A 24741-nucleotide genomic window follows, 5' to 3' on the forward strand; every position below is an offset into this window, starting at 1 on the left:
TTTCTTTCCCACTGCAGGGCAAGAGGGAGGGGTTAGGCCTTGAGTCCACCACGCTGGCCAAGTGCGGGTTGGGTATTATATGTTTATAAGCAAAAAATAAAAAAATATTATGGTAGTGAGGTTACCTAAGACGGGTCATAGACCGATAAACATTAAATATACATGACAATTGATTTATACACAAATATGTTGTTATTTATTTACAAAAGATTTACTATACAAATCTCATAATAATTTACTTTCATATACTTTATTTACACAATTTATTGGTAATATAATAAAACAACCTATTTATAAACAAAAAAAAGACAATATCGATCTATTTATTAAATCTTAAGACGGATTGTGGCTCGTGCCGCGCCCATACACTCGGCGCATGTTCATCAAACCATGCACAAAACAAAAGCAACGGAAATATGACTTCAGTCGCCGACAAGAAAGCCCACAGGACAGTTTTCTATACCAAACTTTATAATATTGTACCAAAAATCTGGCTGTATACCAAAAACTCCATTGCCCTTTACCCAAAAAAAAAAGTCAACTGTCAAAAGTTCGCGCGTAATTTTTTTTAACAATTATTTTGCGTATTTTTTTAAAAGTATTAATAAATAAATGTGTTGTGTTAATTCTAAATTGAATTTAATAAATGATTTAAAGATTATTTTTAGTAATTTCGTAGTAATAAGTGTTATAAATAAGTGTTGAAATGACTATAATCTTTTCAAAGATGGACGCTACTAATGGTGGTGTGTTTAGTCTGATTTTATTTGCTTTCTTCACACGGTATGCGTTATCTCAGGAGTATTTCAGAATGGTGAGTCTATAAATTATGTTTATTAATTGTTTTACATTATTTCATGGCTTTTCACATGCGATTTGAATATATTTGCATATGAAAAGGCGCATTATTTATTATTGATGTTACGTATGGTAAGGCCAAGCCTTAAATAACTCGGTATGACGTTTTTAGAACAGTGAATGGTTGTTATACTATGTGTATGGGGTTCGATTCCCATACCAAATAATGTTTTGTGATCTACAAATTGCTATTTTGTGTCCGTTGTTTGTATGTTTGTAAAAGTATTTGCGTCATTTTCAAGGAAAGACAGTATGTGCCGAGCCTTGGATTTGATTCCCGAGTCGCGCTAAAAAGATCACTATGGCGCAGTGGTTAAAGTGGTCATAGCACAATGTACCAATGCGCGAAGGGGTCCTTAATATGATTCTAAACAAATTCAAAAAGTTTATTTCATAAACTTTTTATAAGTATTTAAAATCGTCATAATATTTTTAATCTACCTCCGTTTCCTAAAAGTTATTAGGTACTCTTGAGAAGAAACGGCAAAAAACTCATGTCTTACTTTTTATATTTACCAATAATTTAAAGCTACACAATTACCTACCTAGGTACATTTTGGCCCTACCTGGGAATCTAACCCGAGACTTTTACGTGACAGTCGCATACACTACTTATACGCAATGACATAATAAACAAGATGGCTGCTTCGTTCTGTAACAATTTGCATTGATCGTTAACTCAGACAAGAATGGCGTTTCTTTAACTTTTATCTTTCCATCTAAGAACGTATTGTGTGCATTTTCAAACCAATGTTGCGATATTGCTCTCATTAATGTATATACAAGAATGCTATAGACATAATTTACTTAGCCTTTCTCCCAACTATGTTGGAGTCGGCTTCCAGTCTCACCGGGTGCAGCTGAACACCAGTATTTTACATGGAACGACTGTCTATCTGACCTCCACTACCCAGTTACCTGGGTTATAACACGGGGAACTATTTTATAGTACCTACGTACATTTTAACTGTCGAAATATCGTTACTCGATAGTACCTCATGGTGTGTGAAAATACGATTCTGTAGAAAATACTTTTGTCCTATTACTTTGGTAGAAAATTTCGGTGGCGCAGTAACAAATTCCAAAAAGAGGAGAGAAAATTTCGTTACACAATTATTGTATGGTTAGTGGTCAACCTAGTGGCAAAGCTTTAAAGCCGTCGCAGCCGGAGACCATTGCCATTTCTTAACGACTGTTATCTTGAAAGACCACATCCAGGACCCAATATTATTACTTGTTTTGGAAGCCGAATTCTAGTTAACGGTCACCCATCTATAAAAAATCCGCGTGACAGTCGCTTGAACTACTGATGCATTACATACCATTGGGCACAAACTTTCAGTGCTTTATTTTAACCAATCTCATTCCAACACGGTAGTTTAAGGCCAAAACCACTGACCACAAAAAAGTCGCAATATTCCAAAATGTCATATTTTTTTCTCCATACAATTTGTCATCTCGGTCACAAAGCATGAAGGTCTACAAAATGTATGTGTGTATGTAATTATGTAAGTTTACACCGTGACAAAACAATGAAATATATTTGAGCTTGGCAATTTGGGTCATGGCGGAACGGGCTTATTACCTTTTTTTGTTAAAGTTTGCAGATGTCTTTTATTATAATGAAAACCCAAACTTAAGCTGGGTTTTAAAGGTACTACAATACAGGAGCCGAACTTGGGCGGAGTGCTAGGCAAGAACAAATTCGTATAGTATAGATTGAAGGTTGCTAGACACGAATTCGGGCCAGCCGGGCGATAAATCGGAATACAATCTTTTAACAATATAATGGAAATTTTCTAAAGAGTAGCTTATTTCATTGGTTGTCAAGTACCCAATTATGTGCTAGATGCCGCAAATTCACGGATCTGCGGATGCATCACTTAATTATGTCATAAAATCATTTTGATACAACTATTTGTTAAACACATAGGGAGTAATCTAGGTTATATTGGATCTACTGATAATCTATTCACGCAGACGAAGTCACAAGCAGAAATAGTCTTACTTAGACCCACCTGACATAGCTATAAATACATGTTTAATGAACAAGATCTAAATACACATCTTTATATATAAAACTCAGAGGTGACTGACTGACTGACACTAGACGGATTGGTCTGAAATTCATCCGCTAAGAAAGTATTTTTATTAATTCTACTCCTAAGGTGATAAAATAGGGGAAGAAAGCTTGCATGAATTTTGTCCTTAGTCACAAACCACGCGGACGAAGTTACGGGCAATAGCTATTTTATAACTAGTGACTGATTTGAGTAAAACCTTAGAACATTTTTAACATAAATCAGGTTAATAACATTTCGTATAAAAGATATCGATCTAGTTCATTTAGTAGTGGAGCGAAAGTGTCCATTGTCAGTCTTCCGTCTTAGAACAATGGCAATGAAAGTGTATAGAGTACCTTCACGACCTATATAGTAAACTAGTGAAGTTTATAGTTAACCTATTACTACAGTCCAATCTATACATATTTGAGAGCCTTATCAAAAATTAAAATCAAATCATTTATTCACTTAGGTCAAATATTGACACTTATGATAGTCGTTACAATTACTGAATCTACCACTAGCTCGGAAAGGGGGTTGAGACTTATGAGAAGAGCTAGCAACAAACTCACGGCCACTCAAAAATAGTAGGCCTAAGGCCTAGTAAGGAATTTTTCTATCTGCAAGGTTCGCGAGTATCAAAGGTATACGACATTCAGAATTGAGAACATCAGTGACCTATGCAGCTTACAGTGTCTGATAAACAGATACTTTAGATAAATCATTCCATTCCAACTTCCTGAGCTTTGTACAAAGTTGTCGAACTATATCTCACTACTCAGCACCGGGTACCTGAAAGCACGAAGGAAGTTTAAAACTGTCAGGCATGCAAGGTTTCATCACGATGTTTTCCTTTACCGTTTGAATGAGTGATTCCTAATAATATCCATATTATATAAAAGAAAGTGGTGTAAGTTACACCATTTATAACTCAAGAACGGCTGAACCGATTGGGTTGAAAATTGATGGAGGGGTAGCTTAAAACTTAGAAACGGACATAGGATACTTTATTCTTATGCCGTTTGACCGCGTTTGTACCGGTGGAAGAACAGACCTGAATTGTTTTGTAAAATTGTATGTACGAACTAGAAAGGTTTTATGAAGAGAAAAAATGTGTGAGCGGTGCTGCGCGGGTCAGTTTGTATCGCACAAAAAAATCAGTTCAATACTTCAAACTTTTAACTATTGGGAGAGACTTGATTGGGAGACGCATATTTCTTCTATAAGACATTCAACCGAAACGCATATTAAATAGTCATATAAGATAATTTGCATTTACAATTTTAAAAGAAAATCGACATAACCAACTACAAGAAACATATAAAGAATAAAGTATCGTACGCATACATCTTAGACAATTAGATACGACTCAGCAATCGTTTGAATAATTTCACTAATCTGATTTGTCACGCAAACATAAGTGCGCTCACCCATCTTCGTTTCAAATTGATTATAATAGCGTAATTCATTACTAGGTTTCTTATTTCAATGTAGAATTTAAAAAAATAAAATTCGCTAAATATTTTCCCTAACTTTTTGTCTTAAAAAAGTCAACGCCTGGACTAACCCCCGGTTTCTGAGGTACATTTAGCGGTAGTTTATCTATTCAATAACGCTTAAACTCATACAAAAAAACGCTATTGCTATTGAATAGATAAACTACCACTAAATGTACTCAGACACCGAGCATATGAATTGCTCTTGTGTCGCGGGGACTTTTACAAACATGTCGGTTGTGGGCCAGTGTGCTACCTCATGCACGTGAACAGTCTACGTGGAGCACTGGGTCATTGCTCAGCGCGCATGTTTGCAGATGACTTGTGCACGCTGCGCGCGGGCACTGACCTAGCGGAGACTTGTCGCTCTGTCCAGGAGGATGTCAATGCAGTTGTGAAATGGTCACACGACAATGGAATCGTACTAAACTCTGACAAAACCAAACTCATCATCATTCACTCTCCACATCGTCCACCTGCAGGAACAGAAACTCCAGTGATCTCCCATAGTTACTCATGTTACCACAATAGATTAAATAATTGTAATTGCAAACCCATAGAAAAAGTTAAATGTATCACGTACCTAGGTATAAAGATAGACGAAAGCTTCTCTTGGTCTAGTCATGTTAATTATATTTGTGATAAAATGAGGATACTACTGGGCAGATTTTATCATTTAAGTTTCAGAGTACCAATTTCTTTATTAAAATACCTGTACAAATCACTGGTCGAATCCATTGTGTCTTATGCTCTTGATTGTTATGGACTTACTTTTAAAACTTACATAGATAAAATAGAAACACTACAAATTAGATTCTTAAAATTATTAGTAAATAATAAAACCAAAAACAGTTGTAAAAATGACTATAAAAAATTATTTAAAATATGTAATATTCTGCCGGCCAGTTTAAAACATAAGTACCTATTATTAACCAACCAACATGGCAATCAAGAGCATAACCTGTCGCTCGTGTCGCATACACACGGCACAAGAACCAAAACCAGTGGTAGATACAATGTGCCTAGAGTTAATAATTATTATGGTGATAGAACTTTATCGAAACGCATACCATATGTAATGAACAGTTTACCTGTGGACATCGCAACAGAAAGAAATAAAAATAAGTTTTCTAAAAAATTAAAAAAGTATCTACTTAGTAGTTTATAAATATCTATAAACATACATACAAATATACATGTATAAAACACAAGCTACTGAACCATATAATATTACTCTTATACATACAATATAAATACATTATAATACATAAACTTATAATATATAATCAAAGCTCTTATACAATATATACATATATGTACATCTTAAGTACTGCTATAATTAAATGAGACTCGACCGTGTCCACAGACAAACTGTTCAAACAGTTTTGTGGACCATAAGTATAAGTTTCATGTAAGAAACATTGTTTTAATAATAATAAATAAATAAATAAATAATAAATAATACAAACAACGAACCCACGACCTGTCGACGCAATGTAAGTGGCGTGGCGACCAAAGTCGTTTTCCGCGTCTGTCCCTATGTCTGTATGTATGTATGCTTAGATCTTTAAAACTACGTAACGTATTTTGAAACGGTTTTTAAATAGATAGGGTGATTCAAGAGGAAGGTTTATGTGTAAAAGTTGTGAAGGCTTTTTTGGAAAAATAACTGTTACAGGGCGAAGCCAAGGTGGGCTGCTTGTTAAATAATAAGATGAAACAATATTCTTCATCTCCAAGGCTATAATAATTTATATAAAGCACAATATTGCACTGAAGGTTATAAATAATGACATTATTAGTGAAACGCTGCTAACTCAAGTAATAACTTAAAGGATTTCCGCCGATTTCAGTCATTTCGTCGCTCCTAGATGTGTAATATTATTTAAGAGGTTAGATCTAGAAATACAACTTAGTTTTTGAAAGGACATTCATAAATCAGCCGAGATTTTCTTTCAACCATGTTGGAGTCGGCTTCCAGTCTCACCGGATGCAGCTGAATACCAGTATTTTACAAGGAGCGACTGCCTATCGGACTTCGACAATCCAATTACCTGGGTTATAACACGATACTCCTGGGTAAAACTGGACGTCAGACTTTCAAGTTGACTTCTGGTAGCAACTGTCAAAAAAAACAACATTATATTTTTTTTTCTAAAAAAAAACTTTTGCTTTAAAAAAATTGTCTTGTATTTACAAACATACAAACAACGGACACAAAGTACCTACAACCAGCCCCGAAACAACTATTTGTGCAGTCCACAAATAGTTGTTACGTGTGAAAATCGAAAACACTGAACTAATTACTATATTTTTTATTCATATTTCAGGGAGTGAACACAAATTCAGCGGAGGCGACACAGTTTTTACGTGAATATGACAGAGAAGCCTCTGGAATGTGCTACAGGTAACTTTCCTATAAAATTAGTTATAACTAGCTAACCCGCGCAGCTTTTTATTCCCGTTTTACATTTTCTCTGGACTTCCACAAATAATTCAAGACACATAACAACAGTTATTCATTTTTTAGATTAAATTATGTAAAAACTCTCTTTTTACGTACAAAATAGAATAATCTACTGTCCCAAGACAGACTATTCGAATACTCGGTAATCTTACAGGCAATTAATTTGTATATTTATGTTTAATATATTGTATTTTTTTTTCTCCTATTATCCCTTATCATCAAACTCACATCTGAATATGACAGATAATCCTAATCTTTATCCTAATGAAGGAGGTTTTCAATTCAACAGTCTTTTTTCGTATGCTTGTTATACCTACTAATAATTCTAATTCAACTGTAAACGATTTTTCTCTTCTTAGTTTCTATATATACTAAAAAATATACTAGAATTTTGTTGGATCCTATTATTCTAATACCTAATTATTATGTATTTTGCAAACAAATAGTCTATTATATTATTAAAGAATAATTCTTCCTATTTCCAAAACTATACGTCGCGTCGTATTGAAAGAACAATTCAGCTTATTTACAAAATTAAACAACGTAGTACATTTAACTTCAAAAACCAGCTTTCAAAACAAATTCAAAACTTGCATCTTTCCAGAGTAACAATGTCCCAATGGAAATTCGTGACAAACATCACGGACTACAACCGTCGTCGGATGCTTGAGGAGTTGGCTCTCAGCTCCAAGTTCGAGCGGCTCTCCTGGAGGAAGGCGGCCGCTTACGACAGCTCTCGCATCCAAGACCCTCAGGGCAGGAGGCAGATGATGAAGATTGTTCAAGGCAGTCGCAGCGCGTTGCCTGATGATAAATATGCTGAGGTAAGAAAGGAAAGTGTCAATCACGCTTAAACTACTGAACGGGTTTATATAAAATTTAGTACACACATAGTTTATAGCCTCAATTAACGTATAGAATACTTTTTATAGCAAATATGGTGAATAATACTTCGTGAGACTGGATCCGCCAGAATAAAAATCTAGTGATAAATGATCTCGTAAAAAAATCTTGTTGCTAAAGCTAGGAATCAAATATAAATAAATCCATTGCTGGGCAAGGGTCTTGATCTGAAGTCTACAATGCTGGTTAAAGGTGGCACGTTGTATTTCTTCTAGAACTGTTCTGAAGAATTTTAATAAGCAAGGTTTTATCACGTTTTCCTTTACCGTTATAACAACTGATTACACGCATCAAATGAAATAGTCATTTTGGGCTGCTTTAAATTTACCGCTATAATGCCATTCGACCATTACAATTAATTTATTAAGAAAAAAAACAGTTTAATATCAGTATTTTATTTTTTCCAGCTCCAACAAATAATAACTGAAATGAAAGAAATATACAACTCAGCGAAAATCTGTCCATACGGTCAAAAGCCTTACGACCCCCACATCCCTCGGATCCCGTACAGCAATGAGTACCAGGACTCCAGCATGAGCTACCAGCTCTCAAACCAAGGGTACCAGCACTACCAGCCGATGGAAACTCCAGAAAATTCCAACTACTGTGACATGCAGCTAGACCCTGAAATTTCCAGGATCCTAGCTCATTCCAGGATTGAGAGTGAACTGTTGTATGTATGGAGGAGTTTCAGAGACCAGACTGGACCTAAATTGAGGAATCGGTTCATGAGATATGTCGCGTTGGCTAACCAAGCAGCAGAAGCAACTGGTAAGATTCAAATCTATACTAATATTATAAAGCTGAAGAGTTTGTTTGAACGCACTAATCTCAAGAACTACTGGACCGATTTGAAAAATTCTTTCAGTGTTAGATAGCCCATTTCTCGAGGAAGGCTATAGGCTGTATATCACCACGCTACGACCAATAGGAGCAGAGTACCAGTAAGAAATACCACTTAGTGTAAATATATGTATACATATTTCGCCATTTACAATAATAGTCCTATGTTATAGGGGGCGTTCATAGCAAATTGTGCTCACCGCTCGGTAAACGATCCGCCGGTTAAGCAATGATTGGCGCGGACGTTACATAGATGGGTGACCGCATAGTGGTATTTGAACTGAGCGTCTTCATGCTTCGGAGAGCACGAAAAAAGTCGGTCCCGGTTGTTGTCAATTAAGATTACAGTCGTTAAGCCACGTCAAAGGCCTTTCGGGCGGCTTGAACAACTTTGACACTAAGTTGACCACTAATCATACGATAATATTTCAAAATACATTTTCTTTAGGGTACAGAGATGCTGGAGACCAAATGCGAGCAGCATACGAAGATACATCATTCAGAGCAAGTGTTGAAGAGATCTACAACCAGGTGGCGCCGCTGTACAAACAACTGTTCACGTATGTTAGAAGAAGACTGGTCCAGCGATACGGAGAGACGACTGTGAGGTCTGATGGACCTATACCTGCGCATTTGTTGGGTGAGTAGACCAGTAGACCGGGGAAAAGACCAGTAGACCGCGTCTTGTGATGTATATAAGAGAGTAAAACACCATTTGATAGATCTGTAAACACTTCACTTTATGAGTAGATTACAGAGTAGAGTAGTTGACCATCTAGGATTTAAGTAGACCGAGAAAGAAGACCATGTAACAGTAAGTAAACAAACAAAATGTCAACGAAACGACTGTTAGACTGCCGAGAAGAATAGTAGACTACTAATATATAACTTAATACGTTTTAAATAAGTAGAGGATACATAACAAATAAATTAATTAATAGACCATAGAATAGACCAAAAGACGGTCGAATATACAAGAAGACCATAAAAAATTCTAGTAGACCAATAACACTAGGTGATTACTAAAAAGTCTTCGACCATACTCAAAGACAGCTTAATAGACCGTTTCTCTTCAAGAAGACCAATACACAAACTCCTTTGTCCAGGTAACATGTGGGCGCAAAACTGGAAGTCTATCATGGACTTGGTGATGCCGTTCCCACAGTCTCCCAACGTGGACGTGACTGCTGAGATGTTGAGGCAAGGATTTACTCCGCTCAGGTAAGAGGAACTTGTATTTTCAGGGCTTTTTTACCGACTTCTGATAAAAGAGTTGCTCCCTTATTACTTCCAAAGATTTATACTTAAAAGAATTTGATATTCTTCTTCATTAGTATAAATAATTTAAACCTATTACTGGACAGGGACCTCTCCTCCCGGAATGAGGGAGGGGTTAGGCCTTGAGTCCACCAGTCGCTTGCTTGAGACCACCATAGAAAGTAGCGGGTTAAATAAAAAAAAAAGCAAAATACGTATCGACGTTCGTAGCGTATCTTTTCGACTGCCAATCATGAGGCCTCGGGTTCGACTCCTGGTTCAGATAGACTACTATTGGTAGTTTTAAATTCATATAGAATATTTCTCAATAGTAACCACCATATGTTACAAAGATACCTTCAGTAGAATTCGAACTAAGTTTCAAGTAACGGTTGTTTGATAACAGTCGTTAAGATATGTCAAATACCTTCGGGCGGCTTGAATTGACGAGATTGACACTAGCTTGGTCAGTGAGGCCTGAGAATCTATAATGTAATCAAAGAAAACAAATATATAATATGTCGAAATTTTGTTTGTTTCTTATCACAATTATATCCGGTGAGACTGGATGCCGACTCCAACATCGTTGGAAGAAAGGCTAGGCTTATAACGATGAATAAGCCTTCTGCTTTTGATGCTTCTGATTTTGCTGTTCTTGTTCTAGAATGTTCCAAATGGCAGAAGAGTTCTACACCTCGATGGGTCTGAAGCCAGTCCCCCCTGAGTTCTGGCGAGGGTCCATGCTGGTCCGGCCGGCGCAGCGCAGCGTGCAGTGTACCGCTAGTGCCTGGGACTTTTGTAATAGAATCGATTATAGGTAAGAAACAAAGATTGGTAGCCGATAAATAAATAAATATAACCCACTAGCATTTACCCGCGACTTCGTCCGCCACCTGAATTTTCCCATGACAATGCGTCATTTTCCCGGGGTAACAAGTAGCCTATGTCCTTTCTCGGGTATCAAAATATCTCCATACTAAATTTCATGCAAATTGGGCGTGATTGAGTAACAGACAGACAGAGTTACTTTCGCATTTATAATATTAGTATGGATTAGCAGTCAAAATAATTTAATACAAAATTTCATGATGATTACCAACTGTCCTCTCAATGCCTCAGGATCAAACAATGCACAGAAGTAACAATGCAAGACCTGGTCTCCACCCATCATGAAATGGCACACGTGCAATACTACTTGCAGTACTCTGAACAACCGCAGCTGTTCCGAGATGGAGCCAACCCTGGTGAGTAGAAGATAGTCGACTTACTGTAGGAAAGACCGTATAGTCAAATCCAAATTCAAATTATATTTATTTGCAGAAAATATGGTACAAGAGGTGGTTTACAATATAAATTAGTTGGTATCACATATTTTGTCATGAAGATGACATGCAAATATTAAGCACGCATTAAGCGTATCTACATATTTCTAAAACTTATATTTCTTTATTACTAGTCTTCTATAAGAGACTTCTAGAAGACCATATTTTATTCATAACTTTTAACTTGGGTGTATTTCATAAACATTGCGTATACTTTAGGGTATAACAGGCGGAATATTATGTTCCTATGTATGTTACATTGTAACAACTGGTAGTATGTGCGATTGGCGCAAATAGGTATCGGGTTCGAATCTTGGCAAGGTTCAAAAATTTTTTCTGGAGTTTTCTTGTCAGTGATTACCTGAAGTTATTAAGCTGAGATCCTGATCTTTTATCGGCCGTGGGTAGCGGAATGTAAGAGTAATTGAATATCGAGTGCATGTATAGTACATACGCTTAATAAACATACTTAACTGCCTCTGTAGCGCGGTCGATAGTACATGCGACTGCGGTGCGAGAGGTCTCGGGTTCGAATCCTGGGTCGGGCCAAAAAGTCTTTTCTGAGATTTTCTGTTAAGAATTTCTTAGAGATTGCCCGGAGTTAGGAAGTTGAGGTCGAAGACCTCCGTGCCTCGGAGAGCACGTAAAGCCGTCGGTCCTGCGCCTGACCTCTCACTGGTCGTGTCGGTTATCCGTCCCACCAGACTATGAGAGTGATGGAATAGAGAGTGTGTGGAGGAACGAGGTGATCATGTTCCTCCAACCAAAGGGAGGATCCTCCGACCAGGCGAGGTGATCGTGCCTGGTGGGCCTAGGCTGCCCGACTGTTGTAGTCGGTAACTTGTATATATAGTCAATTGCAGTGCAAACTTCGATAGCGCGATCTAGGACTTGTGACGTCAGTCGCACTGCGCGTGGTGGTTGGTTGCGCGCTGGTCCCAGTAAATGTCGCGGTATGTAGTGAGCCGCTACAAGTGTACCTGTGTATTGTGCACACACTTGGACACTATAAACAAAGTCCTGCACAGATGGCCAGTTTCAATGAAACTGACCGCCGTAGCCGTATATCGGCTAGGACATTATTAAACATACTTCCACACAGTTGGCTGGTTTTAATAAAATTGACTGCCGTAGTCGAAAAGCAAAAAAAGCATTATTTTTCATATGACTTTGCATTTCTGATTATAATAGAAAGAGTGGAATATAATCGCTATTTTTACTCAAACAAAATGAATACGTTAGAACCAAAGATACCATTTTATTCGTCGTTACTAAGATACGTATTTTTTTCATCAGCTTTCCACGAGGCGGTTGCAAACGCAGCTACATTGTCAGTATACAATCTACCTCACTTGCAACGAGTTGGACTTTATCAGAATAAGTAAGTATTAAGTTATTTTACTTAAAAACACAACGTGTACATCCATAGGTAGAGACAAAGCATAATAAAATGCCCTTATTGTATGCCCTTATAATATGTGTACGAACTCATGTGCCCCTATGGCTTGTGCATAGTTGTATGAACCCCTTTGGCATGTACGATTGCAAGTGCCCCTGTAGCATGTGCATGGTGCAGGTGGTGCAGGTGTTTGTGCCCTCATTGCTTGTACATGGTTACTTTTGTTCCTATGGTTTAAGCAGAAGTGTATGTGACTAATTGGTTTGTACAGTTTTGCATGTGGCCCTGTGGCATGTGCACATGGGCATTATCCCCGGTATTTTAATATTTCTTTGCGAAATTTCAACAAAAAGCGGTCATGCAATTTAGTGATGAAAGACTCATTGAGAGACTGACTTTAATAATATTAGTATAGATGATTAAATTGTCATGTTTTCCCGCAGGAGTCACGATCCATATGAAGTGGGTATGAACTTCCTGATGTCAATGGCTTTGGAGAAGGTAGCTTATTTACCCTTCGCGTTCATGGTAGACCAGGTAAGATCTAATTTTAATAAAACATATTAACGCAACTACGACAGTCTCTATTTTATAAAATGAAGGCTGAAAGTTCCATTTTTTTTACTTATGAGTCGATCAGTGAGTTAATAACTTAAAGAGAACTTTTAACTGCCTCTGTGGCGCGGTCAGTCGTATATGCGGCTGCCGTGCGAGAGGTCTCGGGTTCGAATCCTGGGTCGGGCCAAAAAAGTCTTTTCTGAGATTTTCTGTTAAGAATTTCTTAGAGATTGCCCGGAGTTGGGAAGTTGAGGTCGAAGACCTCCGTGCCTCGGAGAGCACGTGTCGCCGTCGGTCCTGCGCCTGACCTCTCACTGGTCGTGTCAGTTATCCGTCCCACCGGATTATGAGAGTGATGGAATAGAGAGTGTACCTGTGTATTGTGCACACACTTGGACACTATAAACAAAGTCCTGCACAGATGGCCAGCTTCAATGAAACTGACCGCTGTAGCCGTATCGGTTAGGAGGACATTATTATTATTATTATTATAACTTAAAGAGTCTTTAACTATTTTAAACTAAATTATTTCATAATTTAGTTTAAAATATTATAATATTAATTTATTAGGTTTATATAAATTCTTCTATGCTATGCAATTTACATTTATTATGTCCATTCACCTTGCAAAATTTTATCGAAATCGGTTAATCCGTTTTTATGGCATATAAGAGAAATCTAACACACTATCTTTACTATCTTACCTTTTCAGAATACCTATACCCTGTATGTATAGGTAGTACCTCAAAAATTTGATTATTCTTGGTCTTAATTATTAAAAAAATGTATTTTAATTTCAGTGGCGTTGGTCTGTATTTGAAGATGGAGTTCAGAATATGAATACAAGATGGTGGCAGATGAAACTTAGGTATCAGGTATGTAAATACAACAGGTACATAAGAAAAATGGACAGACAAATGTTACAGTTTATGAAATAAGTAACCATACTTGAGATATGAGAATGAATATAATTTAAAATAAAATCAATATTACTTTTTTAACTTACGCCATTTAAAACTTAGCTCGATACTGCCTAAGTTTTGAAAGATGATAGGAATTCTTTATTATCGAATCTAATTTCAATCCGTATTTAATTCAATTTATTAACTAAAAAATATATTGCATTGATATTTACTAAAAACAAACATTATTTAGCTGCATTGCTTAATAAACGTTTGTTTTCAGGGAGTAATTCCTCCTATCCCAAGATCGGAAGGCGACTTCGACCCCGGCTCCAAGTACCACGTCATATCCGATCAGGTAATATGTATCATATTACTATTACACACAGTTGTAAATACACTACAAATTGTAAATTGTAAGTAGCGCCACCTAGTGACCACAAATTTAAACTTTCAGGTTGCAAGTTTATTATTTACGGGAATTAAGACAATGTTTATTTTACTAATTGTCGTTTCGGCATAACTTTTGTGTTGATTGTCGAGTAAAGGTCTCGAGTTCGAATCTCGGGTCGGGTAAATAGTTAACCTTGGGGTTTTTCTGTAAATAACCTCTGATATAGAGAGTGTAAAGTGTCTCGTATACGCTGTTACGTATTGGGTCTCGAGTTCGAGTCTCGGACCAGGAAAAAATTTAAATGAAACTGGCCCCTGAAACCGTATATTTTTATTTACATTATTCTCTATTTACTTAATTAATCTTGCAGGAGTACATCAAATACTTCCTAGCGACGGTCCTGGAGTTTCAGATCTTCGAGCAGTTATGTTCAGTGTCGGGGCACACCGGCCATTTGTATGAGTGCGATGTTTATAGGAGCAGGGAGGCCGGCAGACTGCTTAGGTAAGTACTTATCTTGTGTTTTAAATAATTAATAATTTTATTTGTTTGTTCTATTTTTTGTTTAACAGCACGTTTGGCGCAGTGGTTTAAGCGGTCACCTCGCCGCAACAACCGTAGCGCCGCGTGTGGTGGGTTCGAATCCCACCCGGGACAAATCTTTGTGTGACGAGCACGAGTATTTGTTCTGAGCCTGGATGTCAATTTATCTATATAAGTATGTATTTAGAAGTATATAAGTATGTTTATCAGTTATTTTGTTACCATAGTACAAGCTCCGCTTAGTTTGGAATCAAATGACCGTGTGTGAGTTGTCCAATGATATTTATTTATTTATTTTGTGTTTTAAAAGACAACTCCCGCACTATGAATTGCTCTTGTGTCGCGGGGATGCTTACAAACATACAAACAACGGACACAAAGCACAACCAGACCGGAAACAATTATTTGTGGAATGCAAAAATAATTGCTCCGTGTGGAAGTCGAACCCGCGACGCAATGGTATCGGCGTGACGACCTAAACCACTGCGCCACGGAGGCAGTCAATACTGTTACTTCATCTAAAAGTATTCCAGAGATAAGGCGCACATTATATAGCTAGTTGTGCTCACCGGTCGGTAAACAATCTGTGGGTTAAGCAAACCTTGGCGCGGTGATTCCATAGATGGGTGACCGCAGTGGTAATTGAACTGGGCATCGTCTATTACGGCTCATTTGCTATTACGACAAAAATAATGTAGCATTGAATAGGCAATAAATATCTGTGTTTCAGTGAAATCATGCAGTCAGGATCTTCGAAGCCGGCGTCTGAAGTGATCAAGTCCATGACCAGAGGGAAGACTAATAGGATATCACCTGAAGCTCTTGTTAAGTAAGTTTTTAAGTATTTACCCATGAATGCAGAAACTTCCCTAATCTAAGCAACTCCTAAGAATCATGGTGTCTTTTTCACTTTGATATGTGTCGTAGAAACAGATAAATAAAATAAATAAATTTAACCAATTAATGTCCCACTGCTGGGCAAGGGTCTCCTCCCGTAATGAAGAGGGGTTAGGTCTTGTGTCCACCACGCTGGCCAATTGCTGGGGACTTTGCGTGCCCTCAATAAATGTATTAAACAAATTTTCAGGCATGCAAGGTTTCCTCAAAAACAGTATAAACAATAAAACTAAGCGTTACTTTAATATTTTTATGCTCTTTTGTCACTGCTATGTAAAGGCAGAATACATTTTACATTTTTGCGACAAGTTCATACATACTATAATGTGAAAAGACTTTTTCCCCGACCTAATATTATTTATGTAATTCAGCCTGTCCCTCTTGTCCTCACTTTTGTATCTACTTCGAACATTTGCCGGTGAAAAATGCATAACATTTAACTGAAATCTCTCTTTTACAGGTATTTCAGACCGCTGGAACTATGGCTTCGTGTACAGAACCGTGAAGAAGGCGTGATTGGCTGGAGCTCCAACTACCACGACGTGGCACTCTTCGCCCCTCAGAGAGCACTCGCCTCTGCTCTCACCACGCCCGCGATCGGTCTATTGTGTCTATCTATATATGTACTACTATAATAAATAAGCACAACCTTGTATAAATACAGCGTTTTATTTATTCCTCGTGTCAAAACAATCCCTACTGTAAATATTTTTCGGACTGTTTTGTTGGTTAACTTTACTGCCAAAACCACTTAAGGAAACTTAATTTTCATCATTAAAAAACCTATGAGTGCAATCTATTAGTTCTGACAATGACTATAATATACCGGTAGATGTCACTAATAACAGTTTAATAGTTCACAATTTTACTCGTAATACTTTGCAAACTAGACGACAGATGCCGCTAGCTGTTTTATAATGATTCGTGTTTTTTACTATAGATGTCACTAGTTACAGCAATGTTATTATACCCGGTCCACAAAATACCGCAAAATTTACATTCAAAATACGATAGTTCATTTTATATTAGCGACGGTTAATTGTCAAAAATGATTTTAGTATACCTACAAATTGATTCTGAAACTATACTGCACTCTTATTAGCAGTTATTAAAGAAATTAATTGATTAATAATAAGAAAGTGTTATTATAAGGTGTGTGAGTGTGTCCTGTGCCACGGTCGGTGGTGTATTCGACGGTTGATTATGAAGTCTGGGGCTAGATTCCCGGGTCAGATAAGGTACTATAATGGTCTTTTTTTATTGACATCGGAATATTTCTCATTCGTAGCCTGGAGTTTAGTCACGTGGTCTATGGCAATAGGCTACCTCCCTAATAGTATTAGTGCTATTTCTAAATTTGCACGCATTAAATCACAAAAATCCTGTTTGTAAAGGTTTTATGTACATCCCAAATATCAGTAGACTTTTAAAGAATTTGTTGTTCTCATTGGCTGCGTGCCTCGCGCTGTCTTTATCTGCCAATGCCTAATACATGAGACTAAAATCGTTAATAGTCGAAAACTAGACTATTTTATACACCTCTGATTGCAAATTTGGGTATCACAGGCGTGATATTATGTATGTATGTAAAAAGTATGCGAAAATGTTTCAACAAGGAAACGAAACTACATCACTGAGTTGACAACACAATCACTTTCGAACCTTTTAGCAAATCTCACTTTTAACTAGTGTTAATAAAATAAATACATACTTATCGAGATAAGTATCTACTTAACGCATGATATTAAGAGTTTCGCAAATATTGATTTAATTTATAAATAACATACAACGTTTTAGTGAAATTATTAATTGACTAGGTTGTTTCCGCGGCTGCACTTGTGTTGTTACCTTACGTATATACTTTCACTCCTTTTCTTCATAGACAGAGGCCTACGCCTATGAGAAAAGGTCTATCAAAGAACGCCACTTTACCTTTCCAAAATAAATAAATATCATTGGACAACTCACATTTGATTCCAAACTAAGCAGAGCTTGTACTATGTTAACCAAATAACTGATAAACATACTTATATACTTCTAAATACATACTTATAGATAGATTGACATCCAGGCTCAGAACAAATGATTGTACAATGTACGTCTTTGATGCGGGACTTAAGTATCAACTAAAAGCGGATATCGGTACTCAGCCGTTCAATTGCAAACAATAATTGCGTAGATTTTGACTGTTCAGTGAAAGTGATAAAATTATATGCTAACAAGTCTAGATTAAGACATTAGACTTCAAATACCTAGGCTTTACAACATGTAATCATAGTTTTGCTGTTATATAGTGATTACTGATGCCACTAACTTGGCGCAACGGTTAACGTGGTCACCTCGCCGCAATAACCGTAGCGCCGCGTGTGGTGGGTTCCAGTCCCACCCAGGACTAATATTTGTGTGATGTGCACGAGTATCTGTTCTGAGCCTGGTTGTTATGTATCTATATAAGTATGTATTTAGAAGTATATAAGTATGTTTATCAGTTATTTGGTTAGCATAGTACAAGCGACCATATTATTCATACCGAGTTCCTTCGTGTTTCGGAAGGCACGTTAAATTGTGGGTCCCGGCTGTTGTTTTCAAAGATCTTTGACAGTCGTTAACATTAGTGAGAAGCTTGAAAGTCTGACAACCAGCCTTACCAAGGGGAATCATCGTGTTATAACTCAAGTAACTGTGTTGTGGAGGTCAGATAGACAGTCGCTCTATGTAACATACTGGTATTCAGCTGCATCCGGTGAGACTGGAAGCCGACTCCAACATAGTTGGAAGAAAGGCTAGGCTGATTGATATAAGAAAATTGGAGTCTAGTCTCATTTTGAGAGGACATGCTTAATAATAAAATAGTAAATAAGTAAGTGAGAATTAAATACAAATTCACTCTCATTTTATACATAAAACCTATTATTTAACAAAACAAATCAATTGGTTTGTATCGCAAAAAATCTGCGTATTTTTTCTACACACTTTTTGCGAAGGCCTCTCGATCTAGCATCTTATATTACCAATACTATATGAATGTATTCGTGACTTCACTTGCATAGCAAAATTTCGTGATTTTCATACATATACATTTACATACAAAAAATCACGCCTTTTACTCATAGGGGTAGGCAGAGACCAGAAAACGCCACTTGGTACGATCCTTACAACCTTCCCTTGCTTCATTCACATACATACATCTTAAATCTTATCCATCTCCAATGCTTTTTAACTAAATACTTGAAACAAGTGATAATTATTTTTAATACACACATTTAACTTGTTGCCTCGGGAACCTGCGAACACTGGTGTGTACCAATTTATACCCCTTGGTTCAACACTTACATAATTTTCTTCTTCTTGTCGTATGGTTAGTAGTCAACCTAGTGTCAAAGTTGTTCTAGCCGCCCGAAGGCCTTTGACATGGCTTAACGACTGTTATCGTAGTAGATAGCAACCGGGACCGACTTTTAACGTGCCCTCCGAAGCACGGAGACGCCCAGTTGAAATACCACTGTGCGGTCACCCATCTATGGATTGACCGCGCCAAGGGTTGCTTAACCCACAGATCGTTTACCGACCGGTGAGCGCAACTGGCCACGAGCGCCTCGTCATTTTCAAAAGCAGTTCACTTCTTTCAGAGTTGAAACCCGTACAAACAAACTAACACTTTCTACATATTATTACTAGATAGTACATACCAAAAACTCGTCTTATTACAAGATCTAGGTCATTTTTTCTGTCTAGTCAAACCGACGCTTAATTTCCAAAATATTTTGGACTTTTTTTGTTCACTTCAGATCTTATTTCAAGTGAAAGTTTCGTGGTTTGATGAGAGTATTAGAATGGGTGTGGTGTGAGTGTAAGATGAGCGAAAGATGGGCTAACCCCCGGTTTCTGAGGTACATTTAGCGGTAGTTTATCTATTCAATAGCGTTTTTTTATATGAGTATCTACGCTATTGAATGGATAAACTACCGCTAAATGTAACTCAGAAACTGGGGGTAAGCTGTGTTTGTTATCATTAGTTTAATTATGAGTCTACCACGCAGTGGTCTCGGGTTCGAATCCTATGTCGGAAAAGAAAATGGTTCCTAAATATTTTTGTCAGGCGCAGGTCCGAAGGCTTTACGTGCTCTCCAAGGCACGGAAGTTTGTGATTATAATTACCTAACTCCGGGTAATCTCTGAGAAATTGTTGCCAAAAAAACTTAGAAATTACTTTTTGCCCCGGCTAGGGATTTGAACCCGAGACCTCTCGCGCAGCAGTCGCATACACCGACCGCGCCTTAGATGCAGTCAAATACTACATTATCATATGTATTAAAATGAATGTATCTAAGTATGCATTTAAAAGTATATAAGTATGTTTATCAGTTATTTGGTTACCATAGTACAAGCTCTACTTAGTTTGGAATCAAATGACCGTATGAGTTGTTCAATGATATTTATTTATCTTCAATCAGACTGCAACCTTTGTCAATATATAATTCAGCACATTATAGAACCACGCCCCTCGCTACAGATAACTAATCTATACATATTATAAAGCTGAAGAGTTTGTTTGTTTGTTTGTTTGTTTGAACGCGCTAATCTCAGGAACTACTGGTCCGATTTGAAAAATTATTTCACTGTTAGATAGCCCATTTATCGAGGAAGGCTATAGGCTATATATCATCACGCTACGACCAATAAGAGCAGAGTACTAGAGAAAAATGTTACAAAAACGGGGATAATTATGATTCTCTTATGTGACGCAAGCGAAGTTGCGCGGGTCAGCTAGTAAATAATAACACACGTATCGTTATGACTTAGGTACTGTAGAAAATGACTGCTGATCGTATTACTGACTTATTTCAAACTTTTGTCAGTAAGAGAGGCAAAAAACAGGCCTGTTTTGAGCCTTTGATAAAGTAATTTGAAACTTTTTTGGTTTTTAATTGAATAGGCTTCATTTTTATGGCCTCCCACCAGAGGCAGGATATTTTTTAGTTTGGTAACGTGCCCTGTATATAGCAATAGGCTCGTCCCCATATTACATGGGACTAACATTGTTAATGACTAAAAATGGTTGTATTTCCTACACCTCTGCCTAAGCCTTCGGATATAACTATAAAGACGGTGTGTTAGTATATACATATTTTTACTATATAATATCAGAACATTATATGAAAAGAATATATGAAATGAAGATTACTGTCCCACCGCTGGGCCAGGGTCTCCTCCCGTAATGAGGAAGGGGTTAAGCCTTGATTCCACCACGCTGGCCAAGTGCGGGAGCTTTGTATACCTTAAAGAACTCTCAGGCATGCAAGGTTGCATCACGATGTTTTCCTTCACCGTTGAAACAAGTTTAATGCAGACACACCTACATTAAATTCTTGTGGTCTTAATGTTACAAAAACGTTTGATACTTTCAGTTTTCATCAAAAACGTCTGAACTTTGCTCTTTATTTCATTGTGTTATAAACCGCTGAAACATTTGTACATTAGTATCCAACTGAGTCGCGGTAGGAGACTAATTTTAACAAAAAATACTAGGTACAATAGTTTTGTTGAACTCAAAGCCACCGCTCACCGGTCGGTAAATGATCAGTGAGTTAAGGAATTTGGACATTACATACTTATCTACTACATATATTATCGTTGGTGTAGAGGAAGATTCTATATAAATAATAATAAAATACCGGCCAAGTGCGAGTCAGACTCGCGCACGAAGGGTTCCAGACCAAAAAAATACGAGAGTAATTTATTTATTGTACGGGAATCTCCCTTAATATAAGTATATATTTTTAAATCTTTAGTACTTGTGGTTATAGCTGCAGGGGAAATACATAATTTGTGAAAAATTCTGTTACCTGACTATTGAGATTATAATATAATAATATTACAGTTAACGACTGTCAAAGATCTTTGAAAATGACAACCGGGACCCACAATTTTATATGCCTTCCGAAACACAGAAGAGCTCGGTATGTATAATATGGTCACCCATCCATAAAATTACCTCGGCAAGCGTAGCTTAACCTCGGAGATCGAGCCGCGCGGCTGTTGTTAACTAAGCCACGAGCGACAGCACAATAAATTAACAAATTATTTTCAATAGTAGTTCCTAAAAAATGTCTGTCGGCTAACTAATTAGTATGCCAGCCATCTTAGAACCCAATGGGCTGGCGCGCGATGACGGGAAGAGGCCGGACGGTATGTCGTTGATGCCTTGGAGGATGGGACGGCCTTTGGTGTGGGATGCAACTTGCGTCGACACCCTTGCGCCGTCTCATCTTCCAAGGACGGCCGGTGCTTCTGGAGCTGCTGCTGCGGCTGCCGAAGACCTCAAGCGGCGCAAATACAGAAGTCTTGTTGGTGAGTATGTGTTTGAGCCGTTTGGGGTCGAGACGCTGGGACCATGGGGCCCGAGCGCCCACTTACTTTACAAAGACATCGCCAAACGCCTCGTCGACAGTTCCCGTGACCAGAATGCTGGCATTTTCTTGGGACAAAGGTTAAGCATTGCCTGTATGGCGTGGCAATGCTGCCAGCATTCTGGGAACGTTCCCGATAGACAGCGATGTGGAGGAGTACTACGACGCGTAGCGCGCTTCCTTTCTTTTATTTTCTTATTTTTTTTTTATATTTGTTTTTTTTTCGTTAATGTGTATATATAGTTTTAATTTTAATAATTTAATGTAAATATTTAGTTATATAAGTTTTGTACTGTATAAAATATAATAAAATTTTGTTTTGAAGAAAAAAAAAAAAAAAAAAAAAAAAAAAAAAAATTAGTAATTCTTGTAATTATATCTTGTACATTTTAATTTAATAAAAAATCTAAGTGACACTTGATATTCAGGCGTAGTGAAAGTAACGGTGTTAGTACTACATGTCTCGAAGTATTTAATTTAATACTTTAGTAATATTAAATCTATACTAACCCTCTTATTCATAAACACACTATAAACCTATTTTAGTTAAAAAACTACTATAATATGTTTTCTCTTTTTCATTTCGCTAAGGAGTGAAAGAAACAAAACTCTTTATAAGCCTTTCATAACTTCATATATTTTTATGAATATAAAGAGGGTAATTATATAGAGCTGTAGAGTCTGTTTGTTTGAATGTAGTTATCTCAAGAACTACTGGTTCGAATTGAAAATGTAATTTTGTGTTGAATAGCTCATTAATTTATCGAGAGAGGCTATATAGCATCACGCCTTGACTACCAAGGATGGAGCTTGGTCGCTAGTACTAATTTACTAATCTAGTAGTAATTTAGTTGGTTACCAGTTACTAATTTAGTTGGGTAACTGATAACGCTCTCGCCTTTCAACGGCTAAACCGTTTTCGATAAAATTTAGTAGCGAGATAGCCTGTATTCTTGGAAAACGACCTACGTTTTTGACTACGACATTTCCCAAAGTCTCTATGTAACATATAAATATAATTAATAAATAAATATAATTGGACAACTCACACACGGTTATTTGATTCCAAACTAAGCAGAGCTTGTACTGTGGTAACCAAATAACTGATAAACATACTTATATACTTCTAAATACATACTTATATGAATTAACAGTAACATGCAAAAACCTCTTGGCACAATACGAGAATCGAACCAGTGACCAAATGTACTTGTGTTACTATGGAGATTAAACTTTTACTTTTCAAAAAACACCCAAATAAATGTCTAATCTTTTGATATAAATCTGTAAGTTATCTTTACGCCAATTAAATTCTTAATTACTGTTTAACAAATGATAATTACAATGAATTTTACATTAAGTATAATTTATATCACAATTCTAGTGAAATAAACAAGATTTCGTGCTAAAATTTTAAGTATTTTATCACAAAAATTGCTAAAAATGATTTAATAGTCCATAAATTTGATGTTTTTTGGCTAAAAATATTTTTTGGGAGGTAATTTTGATCTATGTTAAGTTTCTCAATGTTGTATGGGTTATTCCTAACGTTTTTTTTTTTTAGTTTGTAGATGTCATATCGGACCTTCACAACCCAGTAACCTGGGTTATAACACGATACTCTTCGGTAAGACTGGTTGTCAGACTTTCAAGCTTCTGACTACTGTTAGCGACTGTCAAAGATCTTTAAAAATGACAGCCGCGCCATTTAACATAGCTTCCGAAACATGGAGAAACTCGGTATGTATATAATCTCTGCATCACCCCAAGGTAGACTGCCTATATACTTACTTATTTGTATAAGAAATTTAAAATATTAAATAAATATAATATGGTCATCCATCCACTGACCAACCTCGGCAAGTGTAACTTAACCTGAGAGGTCGATCCGCGCGGATGCTGTTACTTAGCAAATCATAATAACAATACCAATTATATTTGAGTATAATATCTACTTAGTTATAAGTTACTTTCAATCTTTAAATAAGTACAAACACGCAACAGTAGTTAATTATTTATGATGATGAATATTTAATTATATCTTTTGAAATCATAACAAAGTTTTTATTTCGCACGTCATATTGTAATTTAAACGAGTTAAATTACATATTAGGTCGGTGAAAAAGTCTTTTCGCATTAGGTACTTGCAAGTAAATCTCTTTGGCTTCAAGAATCACAAATAAGTACACGGTTCATTAGGTTTCTTTCAGTGAGCTCGTGAGGTACCCAAATATCGAGCTTTATTGTGTAGAGAAAAGATTTTATTACAAGTTCATACATACTCGTACTATAATGCGAAAAGACTTTCTCCCCGACCTAATATTTAATTCGTTCCTGTCCTTCTAGGAGTTTCCAGAAAGTTCTCTAGAATTTCTTTCCCAAATAAGAAAATTTTAAGTAAACCATCATGCTTAGAAAATCATCCGTGA

General features: G+C 36.8%; 2 protein-coding genes across 3 annotated transcripts in view; both read left to right on the forward strand.

Annotated features, from left to right (window-relative positions):
- Window positions 1-414: 414 nt before the first annotated feature.
- On the forward strand, window positions 415-16555 carry LOC142984623 (angiotensin-converting enzyme-like). 2 transcript variants are annotated; one of them, XM_076132368.1, is made up of 15 exons: window positions 415-814; window positions 6748-6824; window positions 7489-7708; window positions 8195-8558; window positions 9079-9270; window positions 9737-9851; window positions 10552-10704; window positions 11007-11131; window positions 12506-12590; window positions 13052-13145; window positions 13967-14041; window positions 14352-14429; window positions 14833-14966; window positions 15736-15834; window positions 16363-16555. In XM_076132368.1, the coding sequence occupies exons 1-15, from the start codon at window positions 707-709 to the stop codon at window positions 16535-16537; spliced, it is 2094 nt and encodes a 697-aa protein (XP_075988483.1). In that variant the 5' UTR covers window positions 415-706; the 3' UTR covers window positions 16538-16555. The 2 variants fall into 2 exon arrangements, with proteins under 2 accessions (XP_075988483.1, XP_075988484.1); XM_076132369.1 differs by having other exon boundaries at window positions 14352-14426.
- Window positions 16556-16998: 443 nt separating this feature from the next.
- Window positions 16999-24741, forward strand: part of LOC142984624 (uncharacterized) — a 33090-nt gene continuing 25347 nt past the window's right edge. The window contains exon 1 of the mRNA XM_076132371.1: window positions 16999-17140. The gene's annotated coding sequence lies outside the window, so the exon portion shown is untranslated. The remainder of the gene's footprint in view (window positions 17141-24741) is intronic.

This window comes from Anticarsia gemmatalis, chromosome 27 (assembly GCF_050436995.1).
Source record: "Anticarsia gemmatalis isolate Benzon Research Colony breed Stoneville strain chromosome 27, ilAntGemm2 primary, whole genome shotgun sequence".
In the NCBI taxonomy this organism is placed as follows: domain Eukaryota; kingdom Metazoa; phylum Arthropoda; class Insecta; order Lepidoptera; family Erebidae; genus Anticarsia; species Anticarsia gemmatalis.